This window comes from Mustela erminea, chromosome 12, assembly GCF_009829155.1.
Source record: "Mustela erminea isolate mMusErm1 chromosome 12, mMusErm1.Pri, whole genome shotgun sequence".
In the NCBI taxonomy this organism is placed as follows: domain Eukaryota; kingdom Metazoa; phylum Chordata; class Mammalia; order Carnivora; family Mustelidae; genus Mustela; species Mustela erminea.
The window spans coordinates 21455376-21482056 of record NC_045625.1 but is presented as its reverse complement, the minus strand read 5'-3'; the positions used below and the strand labels follow the sequence as shown (position 1 = coordinate 21482056).

Genomic DNA, 26681 nt, shown 5'->3' with positions numbered 1-26681 from the left:
GACCAAGATAAATTCCAGAAGGAGATGTAGATGGAAGTGGGGGAAACAGGAAGCCCTGTGTTCTTCCTGTCTCCTCTGAAGTTGAAAATATTAATGCCTGCTTGGGAGGCTTTCCCAAAAAGTACATACTGTGTGGTTGTGGATCTCACAGACTTCGCCTTACCTTGGCTGATTATTGTCTGTCTCTCTCCCTCTGAGTAAGTCAGGAGTCTGTGGTAGTTTGGTAGCTGGAAAGCTCCTGTCTTGTGGCCTATGTTTTTTGTACTGGACATATTTTCTCGTCTTTTTAAAAATTAAGTGTGTTGAGGTATAGTTTACATATAATAAGATGCACTTTTTTTTAAGATTTTTTATTTATTTGAGAGAGAGAGAGATCATAAGTAGGCAGAGAGGCAGGCAGAGTGAGAGAGGGGAGGAAGCAGGCTCCCTGCAGAGCAGAGAGCCCGATGCGGGGCTCGATCCCAGGACCCCGGGATCACGACCTGAGCCAAAGGCAGAGGCTTTAACCCACTGAGCCACCCAGGCGCCCCTAAGATGCATATTTAAACATACCACTTTATGAGTTCTGACAAATACCTCCTCTTATGTCATCCCCACTCCAACACTGAAATGACCCCAGAAAATTCTCTCTTGCTCCTTTGCTGTCAATCTCAATCCCCTATTCTATGCTCTGTCACGGATCTAACATAACATCTAAAACTGAATGAAATATGGGAGAAAGATTTCACAACTTTGAGCTAGGCAAAGGTTTCTTAGGTGAGTCACGAAAATCAGTAACTGTAAATGGAAAAAAGATAAGTGTTATCAAAATTAAAAATAAATGCTGTTGGGGCACCTGGGGGGCTCACTCAGTTAAGCATCTGACTCTTGATTTTGGCTCAGGTCATGATCTCAGGGTTGTGGGATTGAACCCCAAGTCAGCCTCCACGCTCAGAGGGAAGTCTACTTGAAGATTGTCTCCTTCTGCCCACCCCCCACTCATGCTCAAATAAATAACTAAATCTTAGAACAAAAATAAATGCTCTGGACTGTGTTTCTGGGCCAGCATGTGTTGCCTTTGGAAGTCCTCACTCTGTCCAGACAAAAAGTAAGTTGAGGAAACGGAAGGCTCAAGTCTTTTGAGAGACAGCAGAGAACTGAGGTCACAAATGGCTGCCCCCAGAGTTGGAGAGTCAGACAGGAGGATACAGAGACTTGTGCTATTGGAGTTGAAGCCCAAGAACAGAAATCTCCATGGGCACCAGTAGCACCACGGTGAGAAAACTTGCACTATAATTGCTGGAGGTTCAGTATGGATATCTTTGAGTTAAAGACACCAGAGGTGCCCAAATTGGGTGAGTATGGATATCTTTGAGTTAAAGACACCAGAGGTGCCCCCACACTTTCCTGAGTTTTCACTCATACATATGTTTTACTTTCCCCATATGGAATGGGGAGGGCAAGGACTTTTGTTTCTTTAATTGTATTTTTAATAGTGGATAAATAATTTGTAAGATTCAGAATTTAAAAAGCACAAAAGGTTATACAGTGTGAAGTTTCTTTCTTATCCCTGCCCTTCAGGCACTCCTCAGTTCTCTTCCCTGGAGACAACTTGTATCAATACTTATTGATACATACCTATGGAACAATAAATCCCTTCCTTGGTGTGATGTTATTAGACTCAGCTGCCTTGAGACCACGATACATTAGCAATGATTATTTCTTCTCATGTAATAAGCAATGAGGGAGGTAACTTTATGACTTCACTAATTTCTACAGGAAGGTAGCTAACATTTACTGTGTCCCTAATACAGGCTACGCATTATGCAGGTGTTTGTGCTTTGTTTTGAAGATTTTTTTATTTTTTATTTTAGAGAGACAGTGTGTATGCAGTGAGGGGAAAGGGATCAAGGGAGAGGGAGAGAATCCAAAGCAGACTTCCCACTGACCTTGGAGCCTGACGCAGAACTCAGTCCTACAACCCTGAGATCGTGACCTGAGCTGAAATCAAGAGTCAGATGTTTAATGGGCTGAGCCACCCAGGTACCCCTATGCTGGTGTTTTAAATAAATTTGTAATACTATATAAAGCCGATGATACTATCCTCACTTTACAGATCAGAAAAAAAAAAAAAAAATCTGAACTCCAAAGTCACAGAAGCAGTAAACTTTTGGACTCCAAACCATTAGTTTGCACCATAAGCCAGAAGGAACAGTAATAGGGAGTGAGGTGATTGGCCATTTTTCACTGTGAAATTTTCACTCTCTATTCCAATTACATACCAGTTAAATGTGTTTTAATAGGTAGATCAAACTCATCACAATGACTGTCTCTTAGATAATGAAGGTAATACACATTTTTACTAAATGGTTAAAAAGAAATTAATCACCCAAATGCTAGATTCCATGTATCATTTTTTTCATGCTTTCACTATTGTTTTTCCCAAATTATCTCCTTTCAGCATTCCCATAAATGCAGCTGGCATGTTTTCAAATCCTTCAGTGATGTATTCGTGGTATTGGATTTTACCCTGTATCAGAATGACAACAAATATAGCAGATTAATATCATATTCTAAATGATACTCTTCTCATCATAGCAGCAAATTAATCAGGTACACTATGGGAAACCTGGAAATCTAAGATGGAGGCTCTGTCCCCCCATGAACTTCTAATCTATCTCGGGGCATGATCCACAAAGTCCGAATAAAACTTTGATAATAGGTATTAGATCACAGCATAATAATAAGAGAAGTGTCACAGCAAGTAAACAAGCAATTTCTAAGTAAATTATATGGGAAAGTTTAATAAGGTAATGATCTCAGAGGAGATGGAAGAAGATGGAAAAAGGGGCCCCCTTGCAGGATATTATCTGTTTTAATCCTTCTGGTAGCCTCATGATATAGCATCATTGCCTCTTTGATCCCTGAAGAGGTGGAGCCTGTTCAGCAAATGTAAATACCATGGCAGTATAATAGTCTGCCTTCACATCCAGCCCAGATTCTTTCAATATATGTTGAATATTCATTTAGGAGTGTGGGAGGGAAGGGTTCATTTAGTGAGGATTTATTTTTCTTTCTACTACAAGGCAGTCTACTAAGTGGAATTAATTTACATTTTCAAGGTTTTTTTTAAAGGGGCCTTACGTGGAGACCGGAGTTACTTACTTATTTTCCTAATATACGAACATCACTTACTTTCCTAATATATTCCAGTGATGGCTCAGCACCCGGTATGGATTTATGGAGGGACTGTTTGCCTGGTGGTCGTGCCACTAATATGTATGGAAGCTGGGGTTTGAACCCTTGACTAGAAAGCCCCAGCTTTATCCTGTTCTTAAAGAGGAAAAGAACCTGGAAAGGGGTTAAAAGCTGTAACCCAAAGTTTAAAAATTCAAAGTACAGGATGAATACTTATATAAAAGTGTTAATAATATGGTAAATTAAGGTACAGCATACAGAGGGGCGCCTGGGTGGCTCAATGGGTTAAAGCCTCTGCCTTCGGCTCAGGTCGTGATCTCAGAGTCCTGGAATTGAGCCCCATATTGGGCTATCTGCTCAGCGGGGAGCCTGTTTCCTCCCCTCTCTCTGCCTGCCTCTCTGCCTACTTGTGATCTCTGTCAAAAAAAAAAAAAAAAAAAGTACAGCATACAGGGAAACTCTTTGTACTAACTTTGTGATTTTTCTTTTTTTAAGATTTTATTTATTTATTTGACAGACAGTGAGAGAGAGAGAGAGAGAGCACAAGCAGGGGATGAGGCAGAGGGAGAAGCAGATTCCCCACTGAGCAGGGAGCCCAATTTGGGGCTTGATCCCAGTACCCTGAGATCATGACCTGAGCCAAGGGCAGCCACTTAACGACTGAGCCACCCGGGCACCCCTAACTTTGTGATTTTTCTGTAAATTGAAAACTGTTCTAAAAGAAAAGCGTATTTTTCAGAAGGGGAAGTGATGAGGGAAAAAAAATGAGAGAAATTAGGCCAATTTACTAGTTACTGAAAACAAAACTGTCATTAGGTCCACTCTGTCAGAAGGAGGCATGTAGGACCCCAGCACAGTGGCTTCGTGTCATCAGCTGTGACCATGTCATCAGCTGTGACTGTGGGAGGGATAGATCAGATTTCACCAACAGGGACAAAGAGGCTCCTCTTTGGGAACTTAAAAATCATTCAGCTCTTCTCAGCTTCCTGGAAAGAGCCCAGCTCAGCACTCCAAGTGCTGGACTGGGAAAAGCACCAAGCTCCATGGCTGCCAGAAGAGCAATCTTTTGCTCTGGATTGGGAAATGATGATCAAGCCAGGAGCTTAGAAGTGTGATACCGCTTCCCCTCTAACACTAAAATGATGGCCCTTGGTTGCTATGCAGCGTTCTGAATAACCATGTGGTGTTCGGTGGGACAGTATCACAGCACGGGACAAGGGGATAGACTTCTCCTGTGGATCTGAGGCTATGGCCCTAAGACACCAACCGAGGGCCTGGAAGAGCCACGGCACGATTATATGCATCTCCGGATGTATTCGACAATGCACGAATGTTACCGCCTTTGTGGAGGTTACATTCTCACCAGAGGGAGAGGGGCGACAAATATACGTGAATTATAGAATACATTATGTTAAAAGGTGATGATTGCTATGGGTAAAAGCAAGATAAGGAGGATCAAGAACGAAGGGGGATTGCGGGCACGCCTGTGTGGCTCCCTCGGTTAAGCATCAGACTCTTGGTTTCTGCTCAGGTCATGATCTCGAGGTTGTGATCTCAGGGTCATGGGATCGAGCCCCTCAGTGGATTCTGTGCTGAGTGTACAATCTGCTTGTCCTCCCCCCACCCGCCCTGGCTTGCAAGCACACACACTCACATGCATGCTCTCTCCCCCCAAATAAATAAATTTTGGGGGGATTGCAATTTAAAATAGGGCCATTTTAAAAGTTGTCTCATTCAGCAGGTAGTTTTTGACAAAGTCCTAAAAGGAATGAGCGAATTAAGGAAGCAGTTACAGAGGGACAGAGGGAGGTGGGGAGGGATTGGGCAGAGTGAGCAAGGGGGTGAATGCTAAGAAATAAAATTGCAGAGGTAATGAAGGTCAGATCAAGTATAGCCTTGTAGGTTTTATTATATATGAAATGGGGAGTTTTGCAGAGATCTGAGCTGAAGAATGACATGGTTTGATTTGTGCTTTAAAAGGTCACTCTGGGGGCGCCTGGGTGGCTCAGTGGATTAAGCCTTCTGCCTTCGGCTCAGGTCATGATCTCAGGGTCCTGAGATCGAGCCCCGCATCGGGCTCTCTGCTCAGCAGGGAGCCTGCTTCCTCCTCTCTCTCTGCCTGCCTCTCTGCCTACTTGTGATCTCTGTCTGTCAAATAAATAAATAAAAATTAAAAAAAAAAAAAGGTCACTCTGGCAGCTGTGTTGGGAATTGTCTGTTGGGGCATAAAGTCAGGAGATCACACAGAGGCTCCTGCAACATCCAGGCAAGAACGGATGGTGGTCTGGACATGGGTGGAAGTAGCAGAGGTGGAACAGCTGGTCAGATTCTGCGGGTATCTTGAAGGTTGAGCCACCAGAATTTGCTGACAGAGGAGGTGTGGGTAGGAAAGAAAGAAAGGAATCAAAGAGATGATTTCAAGGTTTTTGGATTGAGCAACTAGGATAGAATTGCTGTAACTGACATGGTGAGATCTGTATATGGAATGGGTCTGGCAGGAAAGATCAAGACATATTTAGTTTTTGACGTGTTGAGTCAAAGATGTGTATTACACATGTGCGTGCAGCTGCTGCTGAGCGGCCGAGAGTCTGGGACAGAGCCCCAAGCTGGAGACAAACGTTCAGGAGCCGTCAGCATCTGCAGGATATTTAAGGCCAAGAGCCAGGCTGAGCTACGTAAGGGATAGGTAGACTATGGGTAGAGAAGAAAAGAAGCCCAGTGAACCCAGTCCCGTTCCTTGGGACACTCTGTTATTCATTTGTACAGCAGGAAAGGAGCTGGCAGAGGAGGAGATCCTCTGAGAAGGACAAATCTGCGAGGAAAACCGAGAGCCCAGGGAAGAAAGGGTACAGAGGAGAGCGTGATCCCCTCTGTCAATGCTCGCCACAGCCACAGGATGTGAACCACTGACCTTGCAGTTCACAGCATCAGGACATCGTCAGCCTTGACAAAGGCAATCTGGTAGAATGGCGAGAGGGTACAAGCCTGATACGTGGGTTTGAGAAAGAATGGACAGAGAGGAACTGCGGACAGTGAGTGTAAACAACTCTCTCTGGGATTTTATTCTAAAAGGGGGAGCAGGGAGATGCACCTGTATTCGCCGTGGAGGTGAAACCTATAGTGTGGAGAGGGAATAGGCTCTTGTGTGCAATGGGGGGACAGTTACCTCCATGACCCACTGCAGCAAGTCTTTCAGAGCCTTCTGGCGGACCTCTCCTTGCCAGCGGGTGACGATGAACCCTTCCATGCGGAGCTCCTGATAGATGATGTTCTCTGGAGGTGGGCCTGTGAACGGGAGGACACATTTAGGTGACAGGCCGTGGCAAAAACACAAGCAGTACAAGTCATATCACTGTTCTAGATTTCTCCACTCATTTCCAATCCATGGGGCTCTCCATAAATCAACCTGGCCTCTGAGGCAGGCAGAATCACAGTTCCCAAAGATGGCTGTGAATTTCTTGCCTTGCGTGGCAAAAGGGACTATGCAGGTATGATCAAGTTAAGAGCCTTCAGCTGAAGAGATTATTGGGTATTACTCAGTGGGCCCATTATAATCACGAGGGTCCCTGTAAAGGAGGCAGAAAAGTCAGAAGTAGGAAAAAATGTGCAATGCTGGAAACACAGATCAGAGTGAGTGAGAGAGAGAGGGAGAGATACTGGGAGACTCTGTGCTGCGGGCTTTGTGGATGGAGGAAGGGACCACGAGCCAGGGAAGGCAGCAGCCTCTAGAAGCTGGAAAAGGCAAGTTAAAAAAGCCTGTTGAGCCTTCAGAAAGAATTCAGCCCTACTGACCCACTGTAGACTTTTGATCCCCAGAACTATAAGATGATAAATCTGTGTTGTTGCTAGCCACTAAACTTGAGATAGTTTGTCACAGCAGCAATCGGACTGACACACACTCAGAGCCCTTACACAGGCCAGGCAGCGGATGTTCAGCCTTCACCTGCTAGGGGCAAGACCCACCAAAAATGTCCTGAACAGTTCTATGGAACAGAAGGAGGTCCTGAAGATAACCTGTGGAAATATTTCTGTGCTACTCAGGTGTAAATACCCTGATACTTCACATGTTCTTTTCTTTATGACTTACTGCACTCATTCTATGGCATAGCCCTCTTGTTCTCTTCTCAAAGCAGATATAAAAAAGCTATTGAGAGAGCCAAGAGAGAACAGATCAAGAGGCTCAGTGATTCTACCTGTCCCAGGCCTCGTCATTTTGGGATACCAAGAGTCAGCCCAAACAGCAGTCTCGCAGTTTGGTGTGTATGAGAATCAGATGGAGAGCTTATGGAAAGAGGACGCGGGCTACTCCCCCAATTTCTGATTGTGGATACGGAGTGGATCCCAAGAATCTATATTTCTATAGTTCTCAGGAGAGGGTGATGCTGTTGATCCTGGGCTCACACTTTGAGAACCACCAGCCTAGAAAAAGCCCTAGGCTACCGGGCAGCCTATTAAGAAGGTAGTACCCTTCTGAGTGTGAGAGAAAAGGTTGTGTTGGTTGTCCGGCTTGTTTTCCCAAGGATCCGAAGGGACCAGAAACCGAGGGAATGACCCCTGAGCATAGTGTGAAAAGTTCCAGGAAGTCAGGTGAAAATGCCCAGGAAGAAGAGCCAAGGTGACTGGCAGAATTTTTTTGTGACGTCCTTGGTCACTGGCATCACTCAAGCTGAAGGTTCCCACTCAGTATTTGAAGAAAGTCACAGGAGCAGTAAGAAAAAAGGGGCTTTTTCCTAAATCAAAAGAAACTGTTGCAAGATGAGTGAGACATGAGGGTGACACAGGAGAGTGGCACGTCCAGACGCTAGGTTGCTCTGGCACAAAGAGGGCTTCTTCAGAAGACCCACAGCAACCATATTTCTTTTTAGGTTAGGGATTGGAATCCTTATTTCCTCATCTTGGAAGGGGATGAACTACTATTTCTGGGCTTATCCACCCTGATGGGAATACGGTTTCTTTATTGGGATCAATAAGAATATGGCATTTTAACACAGAGGCAGGGAAGGAAAAATAAAACAAGATGAAATCAGAGAGGAAGACAAACATAAGAGACAAACTGAAGGTTGCTGCAGGGGGGGGGGGGGCGGGATGAGGTAACTGGGTGATGGGCATTAAAGGGGGGCACTTGATGGAATGAGCACTGGATATTATATACAACTGATGAATCACAGAAACTAATAATACACTATATGTTAATTAATTGAGTTTAAATTTAAAAAAAAAGTTGGGGTGCCTGGATGACTCAGTTGACTATCTGCCTTTAGCTCAGATCATGATCTCAGGGTTCTGGGACTGAGCCCCATGTTGGGCTCCCTGCTCAGCGGGAGTCTGCCTCTCCCTCTCCCTCTGCTTCCTCCCTGCCAACTCATGCTCTGTCTCTGAAATAAATAAAATCTTTTTTTTTTTAAGATTTTATTTATTTTTTTGACAGAGAGAGATCACAAGTAGGCAGAGAGGCAGGCAGAGAGAGAGGAGGAAACAGGCTCCCTGCTGAGCAGAGAGCCCGAAGCGGGACTCGATCCCAGGACCCTGAGATCATGACCCGAGCTGAAGGCAGCGGCTCAACCCACTGAGCCACCCAGGCGCCCTGAAATAAATAAAATCTTAAAAAAATAAAACAAAATATAGTTAAAACCCATCAAAGAAAAAAAAAAAGAATGTGGCACTTTAATGTGGCATTAAAGCCGGAAAATAATTAATTACCTCTGAGCTATCCTAACAGTGAAATATGTCAGAATTTCTGGAGATCAGAGGCAGGGCAGAATCTCGTCTAAAATGGATGGACAAGGCCAGCTGATGTCTCAAAGACCTATCTGAGCAGCTGAACTTCCAAATCCTAATTGCTAAAAAGACTAGATCAAGTTACTGGACCCAGAATATTTGGCTGTACCTAATTGGACTATGGTCAAGAAAATGCATCCTGGAGCTTTGCTCAATGGGCAGCCAGAAGATTTCCCATGATTCTAGCTTAGCATCAGTCAGGAAAATACAGGGGGAAAAGTCCCTGACAATAAGACTGCCAAATGTACCTGGAGTCTTCTTAGAGAAGGTAGTGTCTTTGATTTTTCACAACCAAGAGGGAATCTACAAGCTGTCTTTTCTCAGCCTCTTCCAGTCTCGCTCACTTGTCTCAATGTGGTTGTGGGGTTGTTGACTAGCTGGGCTCTAGGGTTTCATTCCCATGAGTGAAACCCATCACGGAATGAACACCCAGTTTATTTATGGCTATCCTCCCACATCCCAATGACACTCTTTTTTAAAGATTTTTATTTATTCCTTTGATAGACAGAGAGAGATCACAAGTAGACAGAGAGGCAGGCAGAGAGAGAGGAAGAAGCAGGCTCCCCGCCGAGCAGAGAGCCCGACGCGGGGCTCGATCCCAGGACCCTGAGATCATGACCCGAGCCGAAGGCAGAGGCCTAAACCACTGAGCCACCCAGGCGCCCCTTCAAGATTCCTTTTTGCTCTTTTTTCTCCTTTTTTTTTTTTTTTTTTGGCCACAGATAAATCTGTAATCTCACGGACAGCACAGAGCTGTGGCAGTCTTGAGGGATGCCTGCGTGGCTCAGTCTATTGAGTGACTGACTCTTAGTTTCTACTCAGGTCTTGATCTCAGTGTTGTGGGATCAGGCCCTGTGTTAGCTTGGGGTCTGCTTGAGATTCTCTCCCTCAGCCTCTGCCCCTCTCCCTCTCTCTCTAAAACAAAATTAAAAAAAAAAAAAAGAATCTCAACAAATAAAAAAGAATTGTAGTAGAGAAGGACTCTGTATGAGGGGTTCAGAAGACCCATCTTTTAGTCTCTTGCTGATAGGATTTAAAAAGCGTCTGGTCGGGGCGCCTGGATGGCTCAGTGGGTTAAGCCTCTGTCTTCGGCTCAGGTCATGATCTCAGGGTCCTGGGATGGAGCCCCGCATCAGGCTCTCTGCTCAGCAGGGAGCCTACTTCCCTCTCTCTCTCTCTGCCTGCCTCTCTGCCTGCTTGTGATCTCTGTCAAGTAAATAAATAAAATCTTAAAAAAAAAAAAGCCTCTGGTCCTCTTGTCATTCATCTCCCCACCCACAGAGTAAGAGACCTGTACCATGTCTCTCAGAGAAGCAGGACTTAAGGAATACAGTTCTCGAGTTGATACTGCTTTTGGATCTGTGCTATGGAGGGGAGGGGGTAGTGTCTGCATAGGAGAGTGGAGCAGTGGGGAACAGAGGCACAGCAGAAACAAAACAAGGACAATCCAGGAACAGAGGGGAAATGCACACTCCTTTCCCTCTCATTGGAAATGGTCAGTTTGGGGGAGCCAGTGTGTCCTGCTGCTCTAGGAACCATCACTACTACCATCGGCAGGAAATGGCAGCTCATTGTTCCCTTCACCCGTCAAGTCATCCTCCCCCCAACCCCATTCCTCCAGCAACGTCTCAAGTATCCTACAGAACACTTACACTGCACCAGCCAGACCAAGGTGTTCTGTTTCTAAACCAAATCATGGTTTCCTTTTTACAACTTTGCCCAAAACAATAGGTAAAAAACTAAAACTTGTAAAAATTATCAACACGCTTCTATATTTTTAGATTCTGTTATTTCTCGGTATCAAAATGTGATACAAGCTATTTAGTACAAATATATGAAATTACATATTTTTAGTTTAATAAACACTATTTCATCAAGAATATTAGGAAGGCTTTTTAACATTTTGATAGTCACTGGCCTATAGCACATCCGTGAATCTTCTCCTTGTCCTGTCTTTCTGCCTCTGTGATGACGTGCACGAGCTCATTACCTGGGGGAAGCGGGCGAGTACTATTGTATGTAGAGATGGCCCCACATATAGCAACTCTTCCAAATTTCTTCATCTGGGGAATAACAATGTTTGAAAACTCTCCACCTACCTACACAGACAGGATGAAAACAAAACCCATGTTAAATAATCTAAACATCAGAAGACTCAGGAGAAGTCACATCCATCATTTCACAAAATTTATTCTAGAATTAAAAAAAAAAAAACCTGACTGAGTTAGCACAGCAGTGCAGAAAATTGCAGTTGGAAAAAGACAGGAGAGGCTGGACATTTTTATTTGTAGGAACATACCATATATAACTTATACGTTTTATTTTATTATATTTTGGAGTTCTCTGATCAGTTCAGTAATCTCATTGCCCCTATCCAAGAGCATGGAAAAAATACTTAAAAGCCACATCAAGAACGAAGCTGGAGGACTCACACTTTCCAATTTCAAAACGTATTGCAAAGCTGTACCAAGCAAGACAGTGTGGGCACAGACATATAGATCAATGGAACTAACTTGAGAGTCCAGAAATAAACCCTTACTTTATGGTTCATTGATTTTTTTTTTTTAAAGATTTTATTTATTTATTTGACACAGAGAGAGAGAGAGAGATCACAAGTAGGCAGAGCAGCAGGCAGAGACAGAGGAGAAGCAGGCTCCCTGCTGAGCAGAGAGCCCGATGCGGGGCTCGATCCCAGGACCCTGAGATCATGACCTGAGCCGAAGGCAGAGGCTTTAACCCACTGAGCCACCCAGGCGCCCCTATGGTTCATTGATTTTTGACAAGAGGGCCAAAACAATGTAATTGGAGGAAAAAATAGTCTTTTTAACACATGGTGTAGAATAACTGGATATGGAAAAGAATGAAATCAGACCCCTTCTTACACAATACACAAAAATTAACTTAAAATGTATCATGGACCCAAATATAAGGGCTAACACCATAAAACTCTTAGAAAAAAAGAAAAAAAAAATAGGAGTAAATCTTTGTGACCTTGGATAAAGAAAGGCCTTTTTAGACATGGCACCAAACGCCCAACCAACAAAAGGAGAAATAAATCGGCCTTCATCAAAATTTAAAACTTTTGTGTTTCAAAGGACACCATCAAGAAAGTGAAAGAAAAGCAAAAAAGAAAGTGAAAAACAACTCACAGAACAGGAGAAAAGAATTGCAAACCAGAGCCAATCCTCCTTATTAGTATATTCTGTATTTGAGAATGGGACTACTTGCTAACATTTATTTATAACCCAGAAATCAACACTCACAGAGCTTGCCTGATCATGTGGAGACAAGCCTAGAGCCACAGAAGAGACACAAAGTTCCCAGGCAAGGGCAACAAAGGCCAAGGCTCTGTCTTCTTTTTTCAGCTCTCCCAGAGATTACTGGGGAAGGAAAGCAGTAGAGGGCAGTGCAGAGTGGATAAAAAAGCTCCAGCTCTGGGGCTGGTTAGATGGAGTGTGAATCCCAAATATGGGATGAGTTTGTGGGGCAGCCACAGGTAAGCTTCTTACCACTTCTGAACCTCCTTTTCTCTTTTGAAAAATAAAGAAAGGGGCATCTGGGTGGCTCAGTCGTTAAGCATCTGCTTTCGGCTTAGGTCATGATCCCAGAGTCCAGGGGATTGAGCCCAGCATTGGGCTCCCTACTCAGCGGGAAGCCTGCTTCTCCCTCTCTCACTCCCCCTACTTGTGTTTCCTCTCTCCCCATCTCTGTCAAAGAAACAAAATCTTTTTAAAAAGGAAAAGAAAAATTAAAAAAAAATAGAAGCTTGTAGGGAAGAACTGCTTTTAGGATTTAAGATGATAATCAAGTTGAAATATGTATATAAATGTACATAATTCCCCTAGAAGCAATGGTTCAGGGTTGGTGGTGCTTGATAGAACATAACTACCAAGAATATTGAGAATTGACTATATCTGATAAGGGACTTATCAGAGGTTTTATGAAGAACTCTTAAAACTCAACCACCAACCCAATTGAAAAATGGGCAAGAGACCTGAACAGACATATCTCCAAAGATATACAAATGGCCAATAAGCACATGAAAAGCCATCCAGTATCATTAGCAATTAGGGAAGTGAAAATCAAAATCACAGTGAAATTCTACTTCAAACCCACAAGGATAGCCATAATAAAAATCATAGATAGTAAGTGTTGATGAGGACGTAGGGAAATTGGAACCCTCATACACTGCTGGTGAGAATGTAAAACAGTGCAGCCATTTTGCAAAATTGCTTGTCAGTTCCTCAAAATGTTAAATATGGAGGTGCCACATGACCCAATAATTCCATGTATAGGTATATACCCAAGAAAAATGAAAACATATATCCACACAAAAACTTGATCAGGAATGTTCATAGCAACATTAAGCATAATAGCCAAAAAGTAAAAATTACTCAGCTGCTCATCAATTGATGGATGGATAAATAAAATACAGCATATCCAGGCAATGGAACATTATGTGGTCATAAAAAAAGGGAATGAAGCCCTGAGACACATTACAACATGGATGAAACTTGAAAACATGCTAATGTATAGCATAAGAAGCTAGTCACAAAAGACCACTTTTGGGGACCAATAGGGAGTGACTATAATGAGTATAGCATCATCGTTCTGGGATAATGAAATGTTCTAAAACTGATTGTGGTGATGATTGTACAATTCTGTGAATGTACTAAAAACCACTAGGTTCAAAGCTTAAAAATGGGTAAATTGTTATCTCAATACACCTGTTCTTTTAAAGGCATATATACTCTCTTTACATATTTTAGGTGGAAACTCAAGAAGCATATTCTTTTGTATAGTAGTTTGTTAGTAAATAAGATATTAAGTCCAATTTGTACTCACGTTATCAAAGTAACAATCATAGCCATCAGGAGAGGCTTTTTTCAAAGTTTCTTCTAAAGACTCCACTGTTTTGTAGTTAAAGGCAACATCATATCCCAGCTTTTTAAGGTAGGCCACCTTTTCATCAGACCCTGCTGCTCCAACAACTTTGCAGCCCTAAATGGGGAGGGAAAAAATGGAAACCATTTATAAGTCAAAAGCATGGACCAACCCCCCTTCTAGCTAGTACAGTCAGGTTCCCCAATAACACCCTAAGTGCTGAGCCACATATATGAAGATAACCATATGGGCCAATAGGTCTATAGGTGAAATTAGTCCTTGAATCAGCCTACAACCCAACTTGTAACTTCTGCTTGCCTCTGACCAATCTCTGGTTATGTGGTTTACAGTCTCTGGTTATGTGGTTTATAGCTCATTTTAAGTTGCTGGCTTGACAACCTTTGTATTTGACTCTCTTGTTTTTTTAATTTTTTTTAAAGATTTTATTTATTTATTTGACAGAGAGAGATCACAAGTAGGCAGAAAGGCAGGCAGAGAGAGAGAGAGAGGAGGAAGCAGGCTCCCCGCTGAGCAGAGAGCCTGATGTGGGACTTGATCCCAGGGCCCTGGGATCATGACTGGAGCCGAAGGCAGCAGCCTAACCCACTGAGCCACCCAGGCGCCCAGACTCTCTTGTTTCTTTATTTTTGGTCTTCTCTTGCAGTTACTTGCATGCTATCTTTTGGTACAGTGGTCCTTTAGACTATAATCTGGGCTCAGTTCTGGGACTCTCAGGCCCCTTGTCAGCCCTCCCGGTGACTGCCCCCTTGTTCTTTGATTTGGGCTAAAGCATTGGACTAGATCCTGTCTAATCATAGAGGAACTAGAGAACATTTTGAAAAGCACTTTCAGGATGAGACCAGAGACTGTATTGGTACAGAGAGTAGTTCTTCAGAAATCTCTTATATTCTGAATGTATCTTCAACTTCTAAACAAGACCCACTCCATTGAATTCTGTAACTGGGGAAGGTCTGCTCTGTTCACTGTTGTGTTCTCATTGCACATTGTGGGTGTTGCATAAATGTTTGGCACTTGAAGAAGCCACTTACCTTGAGCTTAGCTATCTGCCCCACTACAGAGCCCACCGCACCTGCCGCCGCATTAACCATCACTGTTTCTCCACCCTTCACACCACAGATGTCAAGTAGGCCAAAGTAGGCGGTTAGCCTGAGGGAAGGAAATTAAAGATATGTGGATAGATTTGTTGATTTCCCCTATAACTCATCCAGATACATCCTGAAGTCCTTCTCGACAGCCCAGTGCTGTGGGTCCAAGTAAAAGACCAAAAAAAAAAAAAAAAAAACCCCACAGGAAATGAATATTACTGACCACTAATGGTCCATCTCCTCCTTAGGAATAATGATGGGAACTAGAGAAGAAATGGAGACTTGGATGGAAAGGGGCTGCACCTGTCAATCCCTAGGTCAAGTCTCAGAAGCAAGAGAAGATCCACTCGAGGGATCCTACAACAGTGTGTCCTAGAACATGTGTGCCCTAGGAAGAGAGTGGACTTTGTGAGCAAAGCCTCTATGTCATCAACAGGACAGACAGAATGGTATGCGGTGTCTAGGCACAAGTGGGTCCCGGAGAGACAATGGGAGTTTCCCATGGCTCCTAAGTGGGATGGAAGAACTTGTGCCATTTCCCCATCTCATCCCAAAGGGGATGTCAAAGTCAGCTTGCAAAGAAAGAACTATGGGGTCTACAGAAATGCAGTTCAGACAGTACTGACAAATACTGGGTGAAGAACCCACCAGCTTGGATGGCCATCCTGGAAGGCGCTGTGGCAGAGAACTCAGTGGGAAAAGGAGACCGGTATAAGACTAAGACAGATCAAGTTCAAGAAATTGTTGTCTCCCTTCCCTGACACAGAATCTGTGTTAGCCCTTGAAACTTTGCATCAACCTTAGGGATAAGAAAAAAAGGAAATTCTGAGTTTTAAACCTGAACAATGTGAACAATCACTGAATTTATTATGTTTTAGCACCCCTGAGTCTGAGCCAATGAAATTTGGATCCACTATGGTGATTGCTAAGCCGCTTGCAAAATTTCAGACAAATTCATGTAAAGTTATTTCCATACAAAACAGAAATTATACGTCTGCCTCTGAGTATATCTGGGGACCCATCAGGGTTGGAAATTGAAGGTGAGGCAGGGAAAGGCACAGAAATCTGCACTTTTTCTAAGGACCTAAAAGCTAATATTCCCACAGTGTTTTTTTGAAAGTCAGATGGAGTACCGCCAGCCTCAGAATCAACTGGAGTTTTATAAAAAACATGGATTCCCAGGCCCGACCTCAGACCCACTGATTCAGAAATGCTGGAACACGAACACCTGGATTGTATATGACCAGGTGATTCTTATGAATCAAGAGAACCACTGCCCCAATGAACACTGAAGCCAGAGTGTGCCAGACAAGTTAGCGTAACTTCAAATGCGAAGCAGAAGGTGCATTTTCTGATTGTGTCATTCCACCCTTGACAATCAGTACCCCTACCATCCCAATCTCCATTCTAGAAAATTCTAAAATCAGTTCTCAGTTAGACATATTGACCCAAGATACACAAGGCCTTTCCCAAACATCACACCCTTCTAAAAATGGAAAGAGGTAAGATGTAGTCAACAGAAAAGGAATCTTAGAGGAAAAATTAAAGGCACACTTTGGTCTAAGGGGGACTTCAATCAATAACAGATTGGAGAGCAAAACACACGAACATCTCCAGCTTGGCAGAGAAAACAGAGGTCCAATGAAGGAAGCAACACAAACTCTGGGGGAATGTTAAATCTCTGGAGCCTGGATAGCCGCAAGACACCCTATGTGCTGACCACATTCTGAACAAACTATTTTAGAAAACCAGAATGTCATGTTTTTAAACAAAATGAAATACACCCATGAAACTCACCCTGTCATGCCCACTGTTCCCAGAGCCAAAGACACTGGGATGGTGTCCGGCCACTCTGTGGGTAGCTTTTCCAGATCTTTCCCATCAGAAATAGAGTGCGTCGACCAGCCTGAAAAAGCTACTACCAGAGCTCCTGCTGGGAAGGCTGAGTTTTTACTTTCCACAACTCTGGAAGATAAAGCACATTACAACATGGGAAACCTCTTTCAAGGGAGTTGGAATGCTGCATGGGTGGTTTCCTAAAAGGGCACTAAAGTTAATAATCCATGATTAAATATCCCACCACATCTCTCCATCGTAATTCCTCGCCGCTGCTTCCTCCGCCTCCTTGAGAGAAAATATGGGCCATTATCAGAGGAACTCTCTGAACTGGATCTACATCTGTCCCCGTCCTCACCCATTTCTCTCTAAGAGGCATGTGTATCCTTGGGCTCAAGGTGCCCTGGACACCAGCCTCTTCTGTTCTTCAGGGGCTGCCCTCCATCCCTAGTCCCTCCTTTTTCCCAAATCTATAGCACTGTCCTCTCCAGCGCAACCTGCCTTTCAGCCCTGCTACTCCACTAGGGTCACAACTTCTGATTGCAAAATCCAGTGGACACTCCTCATTCATTATCTGATTTTACCCTTCTACTGTATTCAACACTCTGGGCTACCCAGACTCTTCCTCATTGGTTTCCATAATACTGACTTCACCGGGATTTTTGCCTCCCCCTCTAAGCTGCTTCTTTTTTTTTTTTTTTTAAAGATTTTATTTATTTATTTGACAGAGAGAGATCACAAGTAGGCAGAGAGGCAGGCAGAGAGAGAGAGAGGAGGAAGCAGACTCCCTGCCGAGCAGAGAGCCCGATGCGGGACTTGATGCAGGACCCTGAGATCATGACCCGAGCCGAAGGCAGCAGCTTAACCCACTGAGCCACCCAGGCACCCCTAAGCTGCTTCTTTTTAGTCTCATCTGTGGACTCTCTTTCTCCCACCTTCCCCCATTGTTACCATTTTTTACTGTCTTCCCCCGATCATGAAGCTATGTAACATATTTATTTTAGAAAATTTGACATATGAAATAAAAATATCAGTTCTAATCCCACAATACAAAGATAACGGCTAATATTCTGGGGTGTGTTACAGCAATCTTAATGATATATTTTGAAATGTATATTATGAGAATGCAAACTGGCGCAGCCACTGCAGACAAAGTTATGGAGAGTCCTCAAAAAATTAAAAATAGGGGTTCCTGGGTGGCTCAGTGGGTTAAACCTCTGTCTTCGGCTCAGATCATGATCTCAGGGTCCTGGGATCTCAGCCCCTGCTGAGCAGAGAGCCTGTTTCCCCTTCTCTCTCTACCTGCCTCTCTGCCTACTTGTGATCTGTCAAATAAATGAAATCTTAAAAAAAAATGGAAAAATTATAAAAAAAAATTAAAAATAGAACTACCATATGATCCAGTAATTCCACTACTGGATATTTGCCCCAAGAATATGAAAACACTGGGGCGCCTGGGTGGCTCAGTGGTTTGGAATGCTGCCTTCGGCTCGGGTCATGATCTCAGGGTCCTGGGATCGAGCCCCGCATCGGGCTCTCTGCTCGGCAGGGAGTCTGCTTCCTCCTCTCTCTCTCTCTGCCTGCCTCTCTGCCTACTTGTGATCTCTGTCTGTCAAATAAATAAATAAAATCTTTAAAAAAAAAAAAAGAATATGAAAACACTAATTCAAAAGGATATGTGCACTCTCATGTTTACCCCTGAATTCAAAAAGATATATGCACCCCAATGTTTACCTGTATTATTTACAATAGCCAAACTATGGAAGCAACCAAAGTGCCCACCTATAGAAGAATGGTCTAAGAAGATGTGGTTTATATGTATGTGTGTGTATACATATTAAGTAAGAAAAAGCAATTTATAACACCCAGCTGGGCCTACCATACCACATCCTGGTTGATACCAACTTCATCAACTTTTCCATTAAAGTCAAACTTGACTTAGTACAATCAATGATGGATTGTCTCTATGCTAAGTGTATCCCTTGTATAACTGACTGTGTAATGGATGAAACAGACACTGGGGCAAAAGTATTGAGTAGTTCTAAAGACTGCCAAGGATCCAAGATTTGAATGGTTACCATGCACACACAAAGGAATCTATGCAGATGCCTGCTTAGTACAGAGAGGAACTGAGCACAAGTGTTATATTGTGGCTACAGTTGACCAGGACCTTAAAGGAAGGATCCAGAAGATCCCTGGAGTTCCCATCATGTACATTTCTAACATAGGTACAACGTTGAGCAGATGCTAGAAAATAATGGAGCCCTTTGGTTCTAATTCTTGAAAGAATTAAGAATTAATTAATTAATTAAGAACTAAGAGTTCTTCTGCCTTCCTTTACCAACTTTTTCTGTTGCCAGTTCGCATTAACAATATGCTATAGCATGAATTACTCTTCTTACCCATTTGCTCTGTTATGAGCTGAGTATGGTTAAATACACTCACTTTTTTTTTTTAAAGATTTTATCTATTTGACAGAGAGAGAGAAATCACAAGTAGGCAGAGAGGCAGGCAGAGAGAGAGAGAGAGGAGGAAGCAGGCTCCCCAAGGAGCCTGATGTGGGGCTCGATCCCAGGACCCCAGGATCATGACCTAAGCCGAAGGCAGAGGCTTTAACCCACTGAGCCACCCAGGTGCCCCTAAATACACTCACTTTTTGATGTCATTTTGAAATTGATATTTTGTATCATTTAAAATATTGTTACATCTTCTTTTTTTTTTAATTTTTTTTTTTAAAGATTTTATTTATTTACTTGAGAGAGAGACAGTGAGAGAGAGCATGAATGAGGAGAAGGTCAGAGAGAGAAGCAGACTCCCCATGGAGCTGGGAGTCCGATGCGGGACTCGATCCCGGGACTCCAGGATCATGACCTGAGCCGAAGGCAGTCGTCCAACCAACTGAGCCACCCAGGCGTCCCTTGTTACATCTTCTTATAAATTAGATGATTGCACATTCCAAAAAAAAGGGCATCTCTCAGGCATCTTGGTGGCAAGGTTGGTTAAGCATCTGATGGGGTTTAGGCTCAAATCATGATCTCAGGGTGCTGAGATTGAACCCTGCACTGGGCTCTGTGCTCAGCACGGAGTCTTCTTAAGACTTTCTCCCTCTTCCTCTGCCCCTTCCCAAACCTGTGCTCTCTCTCTCTACAATAATAAATAAATAAATAAATAAATATGCATCTCCTTTGACCTATAATTTATACTTCTGGGAATTTAATGTGAAGCAACATTCATCCAAGTAGGCAGAGAATACACAGACATACACATAAAGAGGCATACATGTTCCTTGTAGAACTATTTGTGATAGTAAAAACTGGAAACGGTTGCTACTAGGAGCAGATTAGTTACACAGCAGATAACAATGGGATAAATTTGCAGCCATTAAGGGATGCTTGGGTGGCTCAGTTGGTTGAGCGTCTGAGTTCAGTTCAGGTTGTGATTCTGGAGTCCTGGGTTTGAACCCTGTGTCAGGCTCCCTGCTCAGTGGGGAGTTTGCTTCTTCCTCTGTGCCTACCCCCTCCATGTGTGCTCTGTTTCTCTCAAATAAATAAAATCTTTGGGAGAAAAAAAAGGTTGATTTAAAAAAAAATTGCAGCCATTAAAAGGTAGGTAGTATATTTACTTATTATCAAAAAGATATCCATAACATATTAAGTGAAAAAAAGCAATTTATTGAAGGGCATATAATCCCATTATTTAAGAAAAATTATAAATACTAGTTGGCGTACTAAACAATTTTTGAAATAATAATACATTAACAACAGTCACCTCTTAAGTTTCAGCTGATGAGGGATCTTCCAGTTTCCATGATACTAATTTTTGATTTATTTGAATTTTTGCAATAATTGTAAGTTGGACAATTATAATTTTTTAAGTAATTTTTAAGTAGCGATGGTAATTTCACTGGCTTCCCTCCATCCCAGTTAGTCAGGAAAGGGGCAAGGTTCCCCAAGCTGCTTCCAAGATCAGTGAGTGAATCACATGGGCTGAAGAAATTATAGGGATGATAGACAGAAGCGGACCCAGAAGGAGGTAAAGGAGAGACATATTTCTCAGACACGGAGACACACAGAAATACCTGGCCACTTGCTGCCCCATCATCACATCACCCTCCTTCAATTTTTTGGACGCCACTCTGAAAAAAAAAATCCATTTTTAATACATAAAGACTTCTTGGGAAAGGACACCTGGGTGGCTCCGTGGGCTGCGTTTCTGACTCTTGATTTTGGCAGGGGAATTGGTTGGTATTGGTTGGCAGGAGAATTGATTGAAAAGGCTTACAAATTGGAATCGTCACAGAATCCTACTAACCACACAAAAAAGGATGTTAGTTAACATTTGGAAACTTTTTTTTTACCTCAGATTTGAATCTCTATTGATCAGCTCTGAAAAACAATTATTTTAAAGAATGATGACTACATTATTTACCAATAAGCAAAATTACTGAGAAGTTAGTGCCGCACAAATGCTTTTATTCCCTCCCTTCCCTGAGTTGTTTACTAGGTACACATATTTGATTAAATTAAAAGAATACGTTAAATGGAAGACAAAAAAAGCTTATTTTAGTCTTACCATCTTCCTCTACCCAAATTAGTTGTCAGTAGTGAAATGGACAAATTGGATTTGGGTTTCTTTAGTCTTTTACTTTTTTTGCAAACAGTGAGAGGCAAATTGTGCATATTAAGATAGGAAATGGTGGTCAAAGAGAGGGGCCAAGGGAATCTCTCATCAAACTTCTCAAACCTTTGCTGGCAAAGATGAGCAACCATGAATCTTATCACCGATATAATACTGGGACAACTGGGGGAATGACAATCAGTTGGATATTTTAAAAGATGGACTATTTCAAAACAGGGTCCAAAGTACAACACGTAACTTTTTAGGAGGAAAATCATACCTCATATACGGATCCACAGTAAGGAACAAAGCTTCCAGCAGGACCTCTATAAAATAAAGCATTCCACAGGCAATTAGAAACTCAGTGCTTGATGCCTTTGTTGACTTTGGCATTCTACATAAACAGTCAAAGTAAACATTCTAAATAAGATTGTCTTTCTGCTTCACGGTTGCCCTCTGCGCTTGCTATTGAAGAGACAAGCGGGGTCCAGCCCAAACCATCATCAGCCTCACCATCACCATCGTCATCATGTGATTTTCTCAGAACTCACTCCATGCTTTACATGGATTATTTCATATGATATTCCCAACTATTACTCTTTCCATTTCATTTAGGCTTAGATTAAGGAGCTTGGTCAGGGCCACATTTATAATCACTATGTTCCCGTGCTCCCATAAGGTTTCACTGACAGCCTCTGTTAGGACTAAAGAATATAGATTTTGCTGGAGTGACCCTCATACACACATTCTCTGGAATTTTGAACCTGGGTCCTGGCTATCTATCCCAACTTAGATGGGACTGAACTTGACTATGCTATTTGATTGCATGCCCCTTTCTCCAAGCCTGCCTACCTACCTGTAAATACCCCTTATTGTCTGCGCTACTAAATTAACCTCCAAACATGCTATGTGCTACTGTTTCTCTTCCCTAGATTTCTGTAGGGTTTTGCCTTGTCCTTTCACTTCCCCCAATGGGATGGGAGACTCCTCAGTGAAGGATGAGAGTTTTTCCCTCCTGTCTGTGTACAGGATAATCTGAGCTCTGCACACGGCTGTTAGGCTCTACTTACCCCACTTGCTTACCCCATCATCAGGCTTACCAGGACAGAGAGGAAATCCTCCCTAGCATTTGTCAAAGTCACAAACATGTACCATTTCAATCATGAAAGAAATCAGAGGGACCCTCCTCCCACAAGACATCAAGGCTTCAAACAGAAAACCTTGAGAAAGTCTCTGTGGCAGATTGCAAAATTGTCACAAAGATGTCCCATCGCTGTGTGGGACCTCCTTGTCGTCCTCCCATCAAGAAGTCTATGTCTCGGGTACCTGGGTGGCTCAGTCGGTTTTAAGTGGCTGCCTTCGGCTCAGGTCATGATCCCAGCGTCGTGGGATCGAGTCCCACATCGGGCTCCTTGCAGGGAGCCTGCTTCTCCCTCTGCCTCTCCTTGCCACTCTGTCTGCCTGTGCTCGCTCTCTCTCTCTTTCTGACAAATAAATAAAGTCTTTAAAAAAAAATTCACTTTTTGAATTTGGACATGGCTATGTGACTTGCTTTGCAGAGCAGCAAACATGATATAAATAGAGGCTTAAAATGTACTTGCTAACACCTGGTGTTCTAGATCAGTGGGGCCACTGAGAAGACAGAGCTCACAGCTGGCTAGAAGCCAGCCTGCTAGAAAGGCCACCCAGAGGCCTCAGGCACACACATCTGCAGAAAGCTTGCTAACCACCAGACGAATGAGTGAGGTCCATCCTCCAAGAACGGTTAGCCCAGATGAAACCTACAGAGTTAACCACCAACTTAATCCAGCCCAAGTTGCCAACCCACAGAATTGTAAGCCAATACATGTCGTCTGATGTCACTAAATGTCAAAGTACTTTATTGTGCAGCAAAGGCTAACCGATACAGTCTTTTCCAGCTCAAATCTGTGACTTACCTCCATTTTTTAAGGACGGGAGTTCAACCGTCTTCAACTCGAAGTTGCTGTGAGTAGGGCTGCCTTCAAAGTGCTTCTTCAGGGTCCAGCTCTTAGCACGAACCATCCTGAAGTTTCTGGAACACAGTCAACACACAGACGACTACCAGGACGTGACTGGATTCTGATGACTTCCCAGCCCCTGCCCTGAAGCCCGGCAGCAGGATCCATTCATCGTCTGCTTCTCTCCAGGACCATTTCATGCCAACCACATTCATTAAGAATTTTCTACATTTCTGTTACCGTGCTGAGCACTTCGGACGCATCATCTCATTTTACCCCCATAAATTCCCTTTCAGACTGAGGCATTACTATCACTGCCAGTGGAGAGAGCACGAATGAGGAAACCGAGGCTTCCTCAGAAATCGCCACGACAGGGCAAATTGTTAAAACTGACACATCCTTCTTGTTTCATTGATTCTTCTGATTCACAGACCTGTACCCCTGGGGATAAAAATATATGTTTATAAAAAATAAAAAATTAAAAAAAAAAAACCAAAACGGACACATCCTTCCCAGCCACCGCGGGGGTTGCCTTAGGGCACCGGACAGCTCCGCGGCGGGCAAACACTCCGCTCCTCGCCTCACACACAGCGAATCCTGAGAAAGAGCGTCCAACGCCCGAAGCGAACGAAGTGGGCCCGCGTCGTTCAGAGGGAGACACAGCCGAGGCCACCAGTCTCAGCCTCCGGACGCCACGGCGTGGCGCTGCCGCTCCGCTCCGGGGCGAGGTGACTCGGCCACCAAACAGGAAATCCGAGGTCTACGCTCGCCTCCACAGGAAACCAGAGAGAGGATTCAGGCGGCCCCAGAGCTTTGGGATCGGGGCATGTTGCTCGGACGGATCTCCCCCGTGTCCCCCGGGAGCCGCCCCTTCCTCACGTGTGCGCCTCTACCTCTAGCGGACGCGTCCGCGGTCGCTGTTTCCGCGGTCCCGCCGCAGAGTAAGCAGGAAAGTTAGGGGGTCCCCGGAACAGAGAAAACAGGCGGAGCTTTCCGGCCGCAGGAGAAGTCATTTCTGGCCGTCAGCTCTTTCTGCGGTCCGCGCCCCACCGACCCCGCTTGCGTGTTCGCGTTCCAAGGGACTGCAAGAACCTCGGTAGTTTGGGATTTTATGGAAACGGAGGAAACGCAAAAACGAATTGTCTTCACCTGGCCGGAAATCAGCCCAACCAAATCGGACGCAGCGTATCGACAGCAAAACTCCCAGCGCTGTTTCAAAAGCAAAGACGCGTCTCACGTGGGCTGAAGAACATGGGCTGTCGGAGCGCGCAGACTCCGGGCGAACTGGACGGGAGAGCGGACGATGCCGACCCTTGCGGGCTGTCAAGACTTCAATCAGTCAGGACCCGGACTCCCTGGATTTCGGACGACCTCTGCCCCAGTTCCACACTGAACTTTCTTTTGCCCAGCCCCCCTCATGAATATGCATGTTGGGCGCGGGTCACGGCAGCGCCCTGGATCCTTTTGCTTTGCAAAGGGAGCGTTCCCGGCTGTCGAATCCGCAGCCCCGTTCTTCTACATGTCTCTTTTCCCAAAAAGGCAGCCATGTGCGAATTCTGACCTCGCTGCAAGTTCAGAAGTCGTCCTCCGCCCCCCTCGAAAGGATGTGGCTTCAGAGGCAGCCGAAGTTCAGGGACAGTCCCACCCACCAAAGGAGGGTGTCCGGGTGCAGTGCCCTCAGGCACACTCGCCCTCGGCTCCCACCTCCTTTCCCGCACACGCCCCTCTCCACTAACTGAATTCCGACCCCTTTCTTTCGTCTCCTTCCACAATGGTCCCAGGTTTGCAGTCCCGCAAGTTTCTTGGCCAGCCGCCGCCCTGGCTAAGGCAGCTTTGCCGTGCACCCAAATGCCGACGGGCGGTGCGCTTCGTTCCAGCTTGTCTCCGAACCCTCCAAGAACAAGGAGGGGCCCGTGGGCATCGATCGGGACATCTGGCTTTCCCTTTCCTCGTAGTGCAAGACTCTTAAGTTATTAAGCAAGAGAGGGAAAACAACGCGCAAACGTTCCATGATAGGGAATTCTAGGAACTCAGCAGGAAAAAAGAGCGGGGCGGAAATGTTTACTTACCCAAGTCCGCAGGTTCCACTACCAAGACAGAGAATGTGGTTGGGGTTGTGCAGCAGAGCGCCCACCGACTGAATTTAAGGCCGTCTGGGGGAGAGGGTGGGGCTTCCCCAAGGGCGGAGCTGCTCCTGCAAGTTTGTGCGTGTGTGTGTGTGTGTATGGAGGGGTGTGCTTCCAATAGCAAAGGTCTCCATCAGAGCCCTGCCCAGATGGAACTGTACTTGCAACAGTTCCTAACTAGGAACTGGGTGCAAAGATGGTGTGCAGGAGAACCAGCTGCAGCCTTCCCCGCTCAGGCAGGAAGGAGACAAATGCAGGATCCCTGAGCAGAGGGCAGAGTTTTCTACTTTTTATTTATTTATTTATTAGAAAGAGAGAGAGAGAGAATGGGTGAAGGGCAGAGAGAGGGAGAAGGAGAATCTCAAGCAGACTTCCCACTGAGTTCTGATCCATCCAGGGACTAATACACCTAATATATTACCAAATTGTTTTCCAAAAATAGCAGTTTACATTCCTACCATCAATGTTGGTGAGTTTCTGTTAAGCTAACATCAAAACGTATTATTGTTGTATTCACTTTTTGCCAATTTGATCAGTGCAAATGAATTTAAGCTCCCCCAAAGGATGAGATCTGACTTTATTCAGATTTGTACCCTTGCACCTACCTGTATCATTTAGAATGGTTTTTTTGTTTTGGGTTTTTTTTGTGGGGGGGTGGTTTGCACGTTACATAAGACTCATATTGGCTTAAAAAATAAGAGAGATTTACTGGTTCGTGTGACTAGAAGTAGGATGGGCTTCAGGTCTGCTCTGAATCAAGATCTGGCTTTTTTTTTTTTTTTAAAGATTTTATTTATTTATTTGACAGAGAGAGGTCACAGTAGACAGAGAGGCAGGCAGAGAGAGAGAGAGGGAAGCAAGCTCCCTGCTGAGCAGAGAGCCCGATGCGGGACTCGATCCCAGGACCCTGAGATCATGACCTGAGCCGAAGGCAGCGGCCTAACCCACTGAGCCACCCAGGCACCCAAGATCTGGCATTTTTTATCCTATTACACTGCTTTCTGGGCATCAGAAAGTCTTGCTTCCCTCAGAGTGACACAGCGGCTGCAGTAGCTCTACGGACCTAAAGGAAAGAAAAATATCCATGTCACAAAATTCCTAGCAAGACTCCTCCACCTTTCATTGGTTGAAATGTCTCTAAACCAATCAGGGGCCAATTAAAGACTGAAAAGCTTGGG

General features: G+C 44.2%; 1 protein-coding gene across 3 annotated transcripts; it reads right to left on the bottom strand.

Annotated features, from left to right (window-relative positions):
• Positions 1 to 2247: 2247 nt before the first annotated feature.
• Positions 2248 to 25561, bottom strand: PTGR1 (prostaglandin reductase 1). 3 transcript variants are annotated; one of them, XM_032306589.1, is made up of 10 exons: positions 25447 to 25561; positions 23336 to 23451; positions 21679 to 21724; positions 20860 to 20916; positions 16743 to 16910; positions 14889 to 15006; positions 13801 to 13956; positions 10946 to 11054; positions 6344 to 6462; positions 2248 to 2509 (listed from the first exon to the last, which is right to left on the bottom strand). In XM_032306589.1, exons 2-10 carry the CDS (start codon positions 23439 to 23441, stop codon positions 2399 to 2401), a joined length of 990 nt encoding a protein of 329 aa, XP_032162480.1. In that variant the 5' UTR covers positions 23442 to 23451; positions 25447 to 25561; the 3' UTR covers positions 2248 to 2398. The 3 variants fall into 3 exon arrangements, with proteins under 3 accessions (XP_032162480.1, XP_032162479.1, XP_032162478.1); XM_032306588.1 differs by lacking the exon at positions 25447 to 25561 and adding an exon at positions 24527 to 24720; XM_032306587.1 differs by lacking the exon at positions 25447 to 25561 and adding an exon at positions 24271 to 24358.
• Between the last annotated feature and the right edge of the window lie 1120 nt (positions 25562 to 26681).

What these genes read in the sequence shown, in the direction of transcription:
- PTGR1 (XM_032306589.1), bottom strand. Translation starts at nt 23,441, where the DNA reads ATGGTTCGTGCTAAGAGCTGGACCCTGAAGAAGCACTTTGAAGGCAGC. An exon ending in ACTGTGGATCCGTATATGAG is followed by an intron (nt 20,917 to 21,678) that starts GTATGATTTTCC and finishes TTTTTTTTTCAG; the next exon opens with AGTGGCGTCCAAAAAATTGA. An exon ending in GGAACAGTGGGCATGACAGG is followed by an intron (nt 15,007 to 16,742) that starts GTGAGTTTCATG and finishes TCCTTCCCTCAG; the next exon opens with GCTAACCGCCTACTTTGGCC.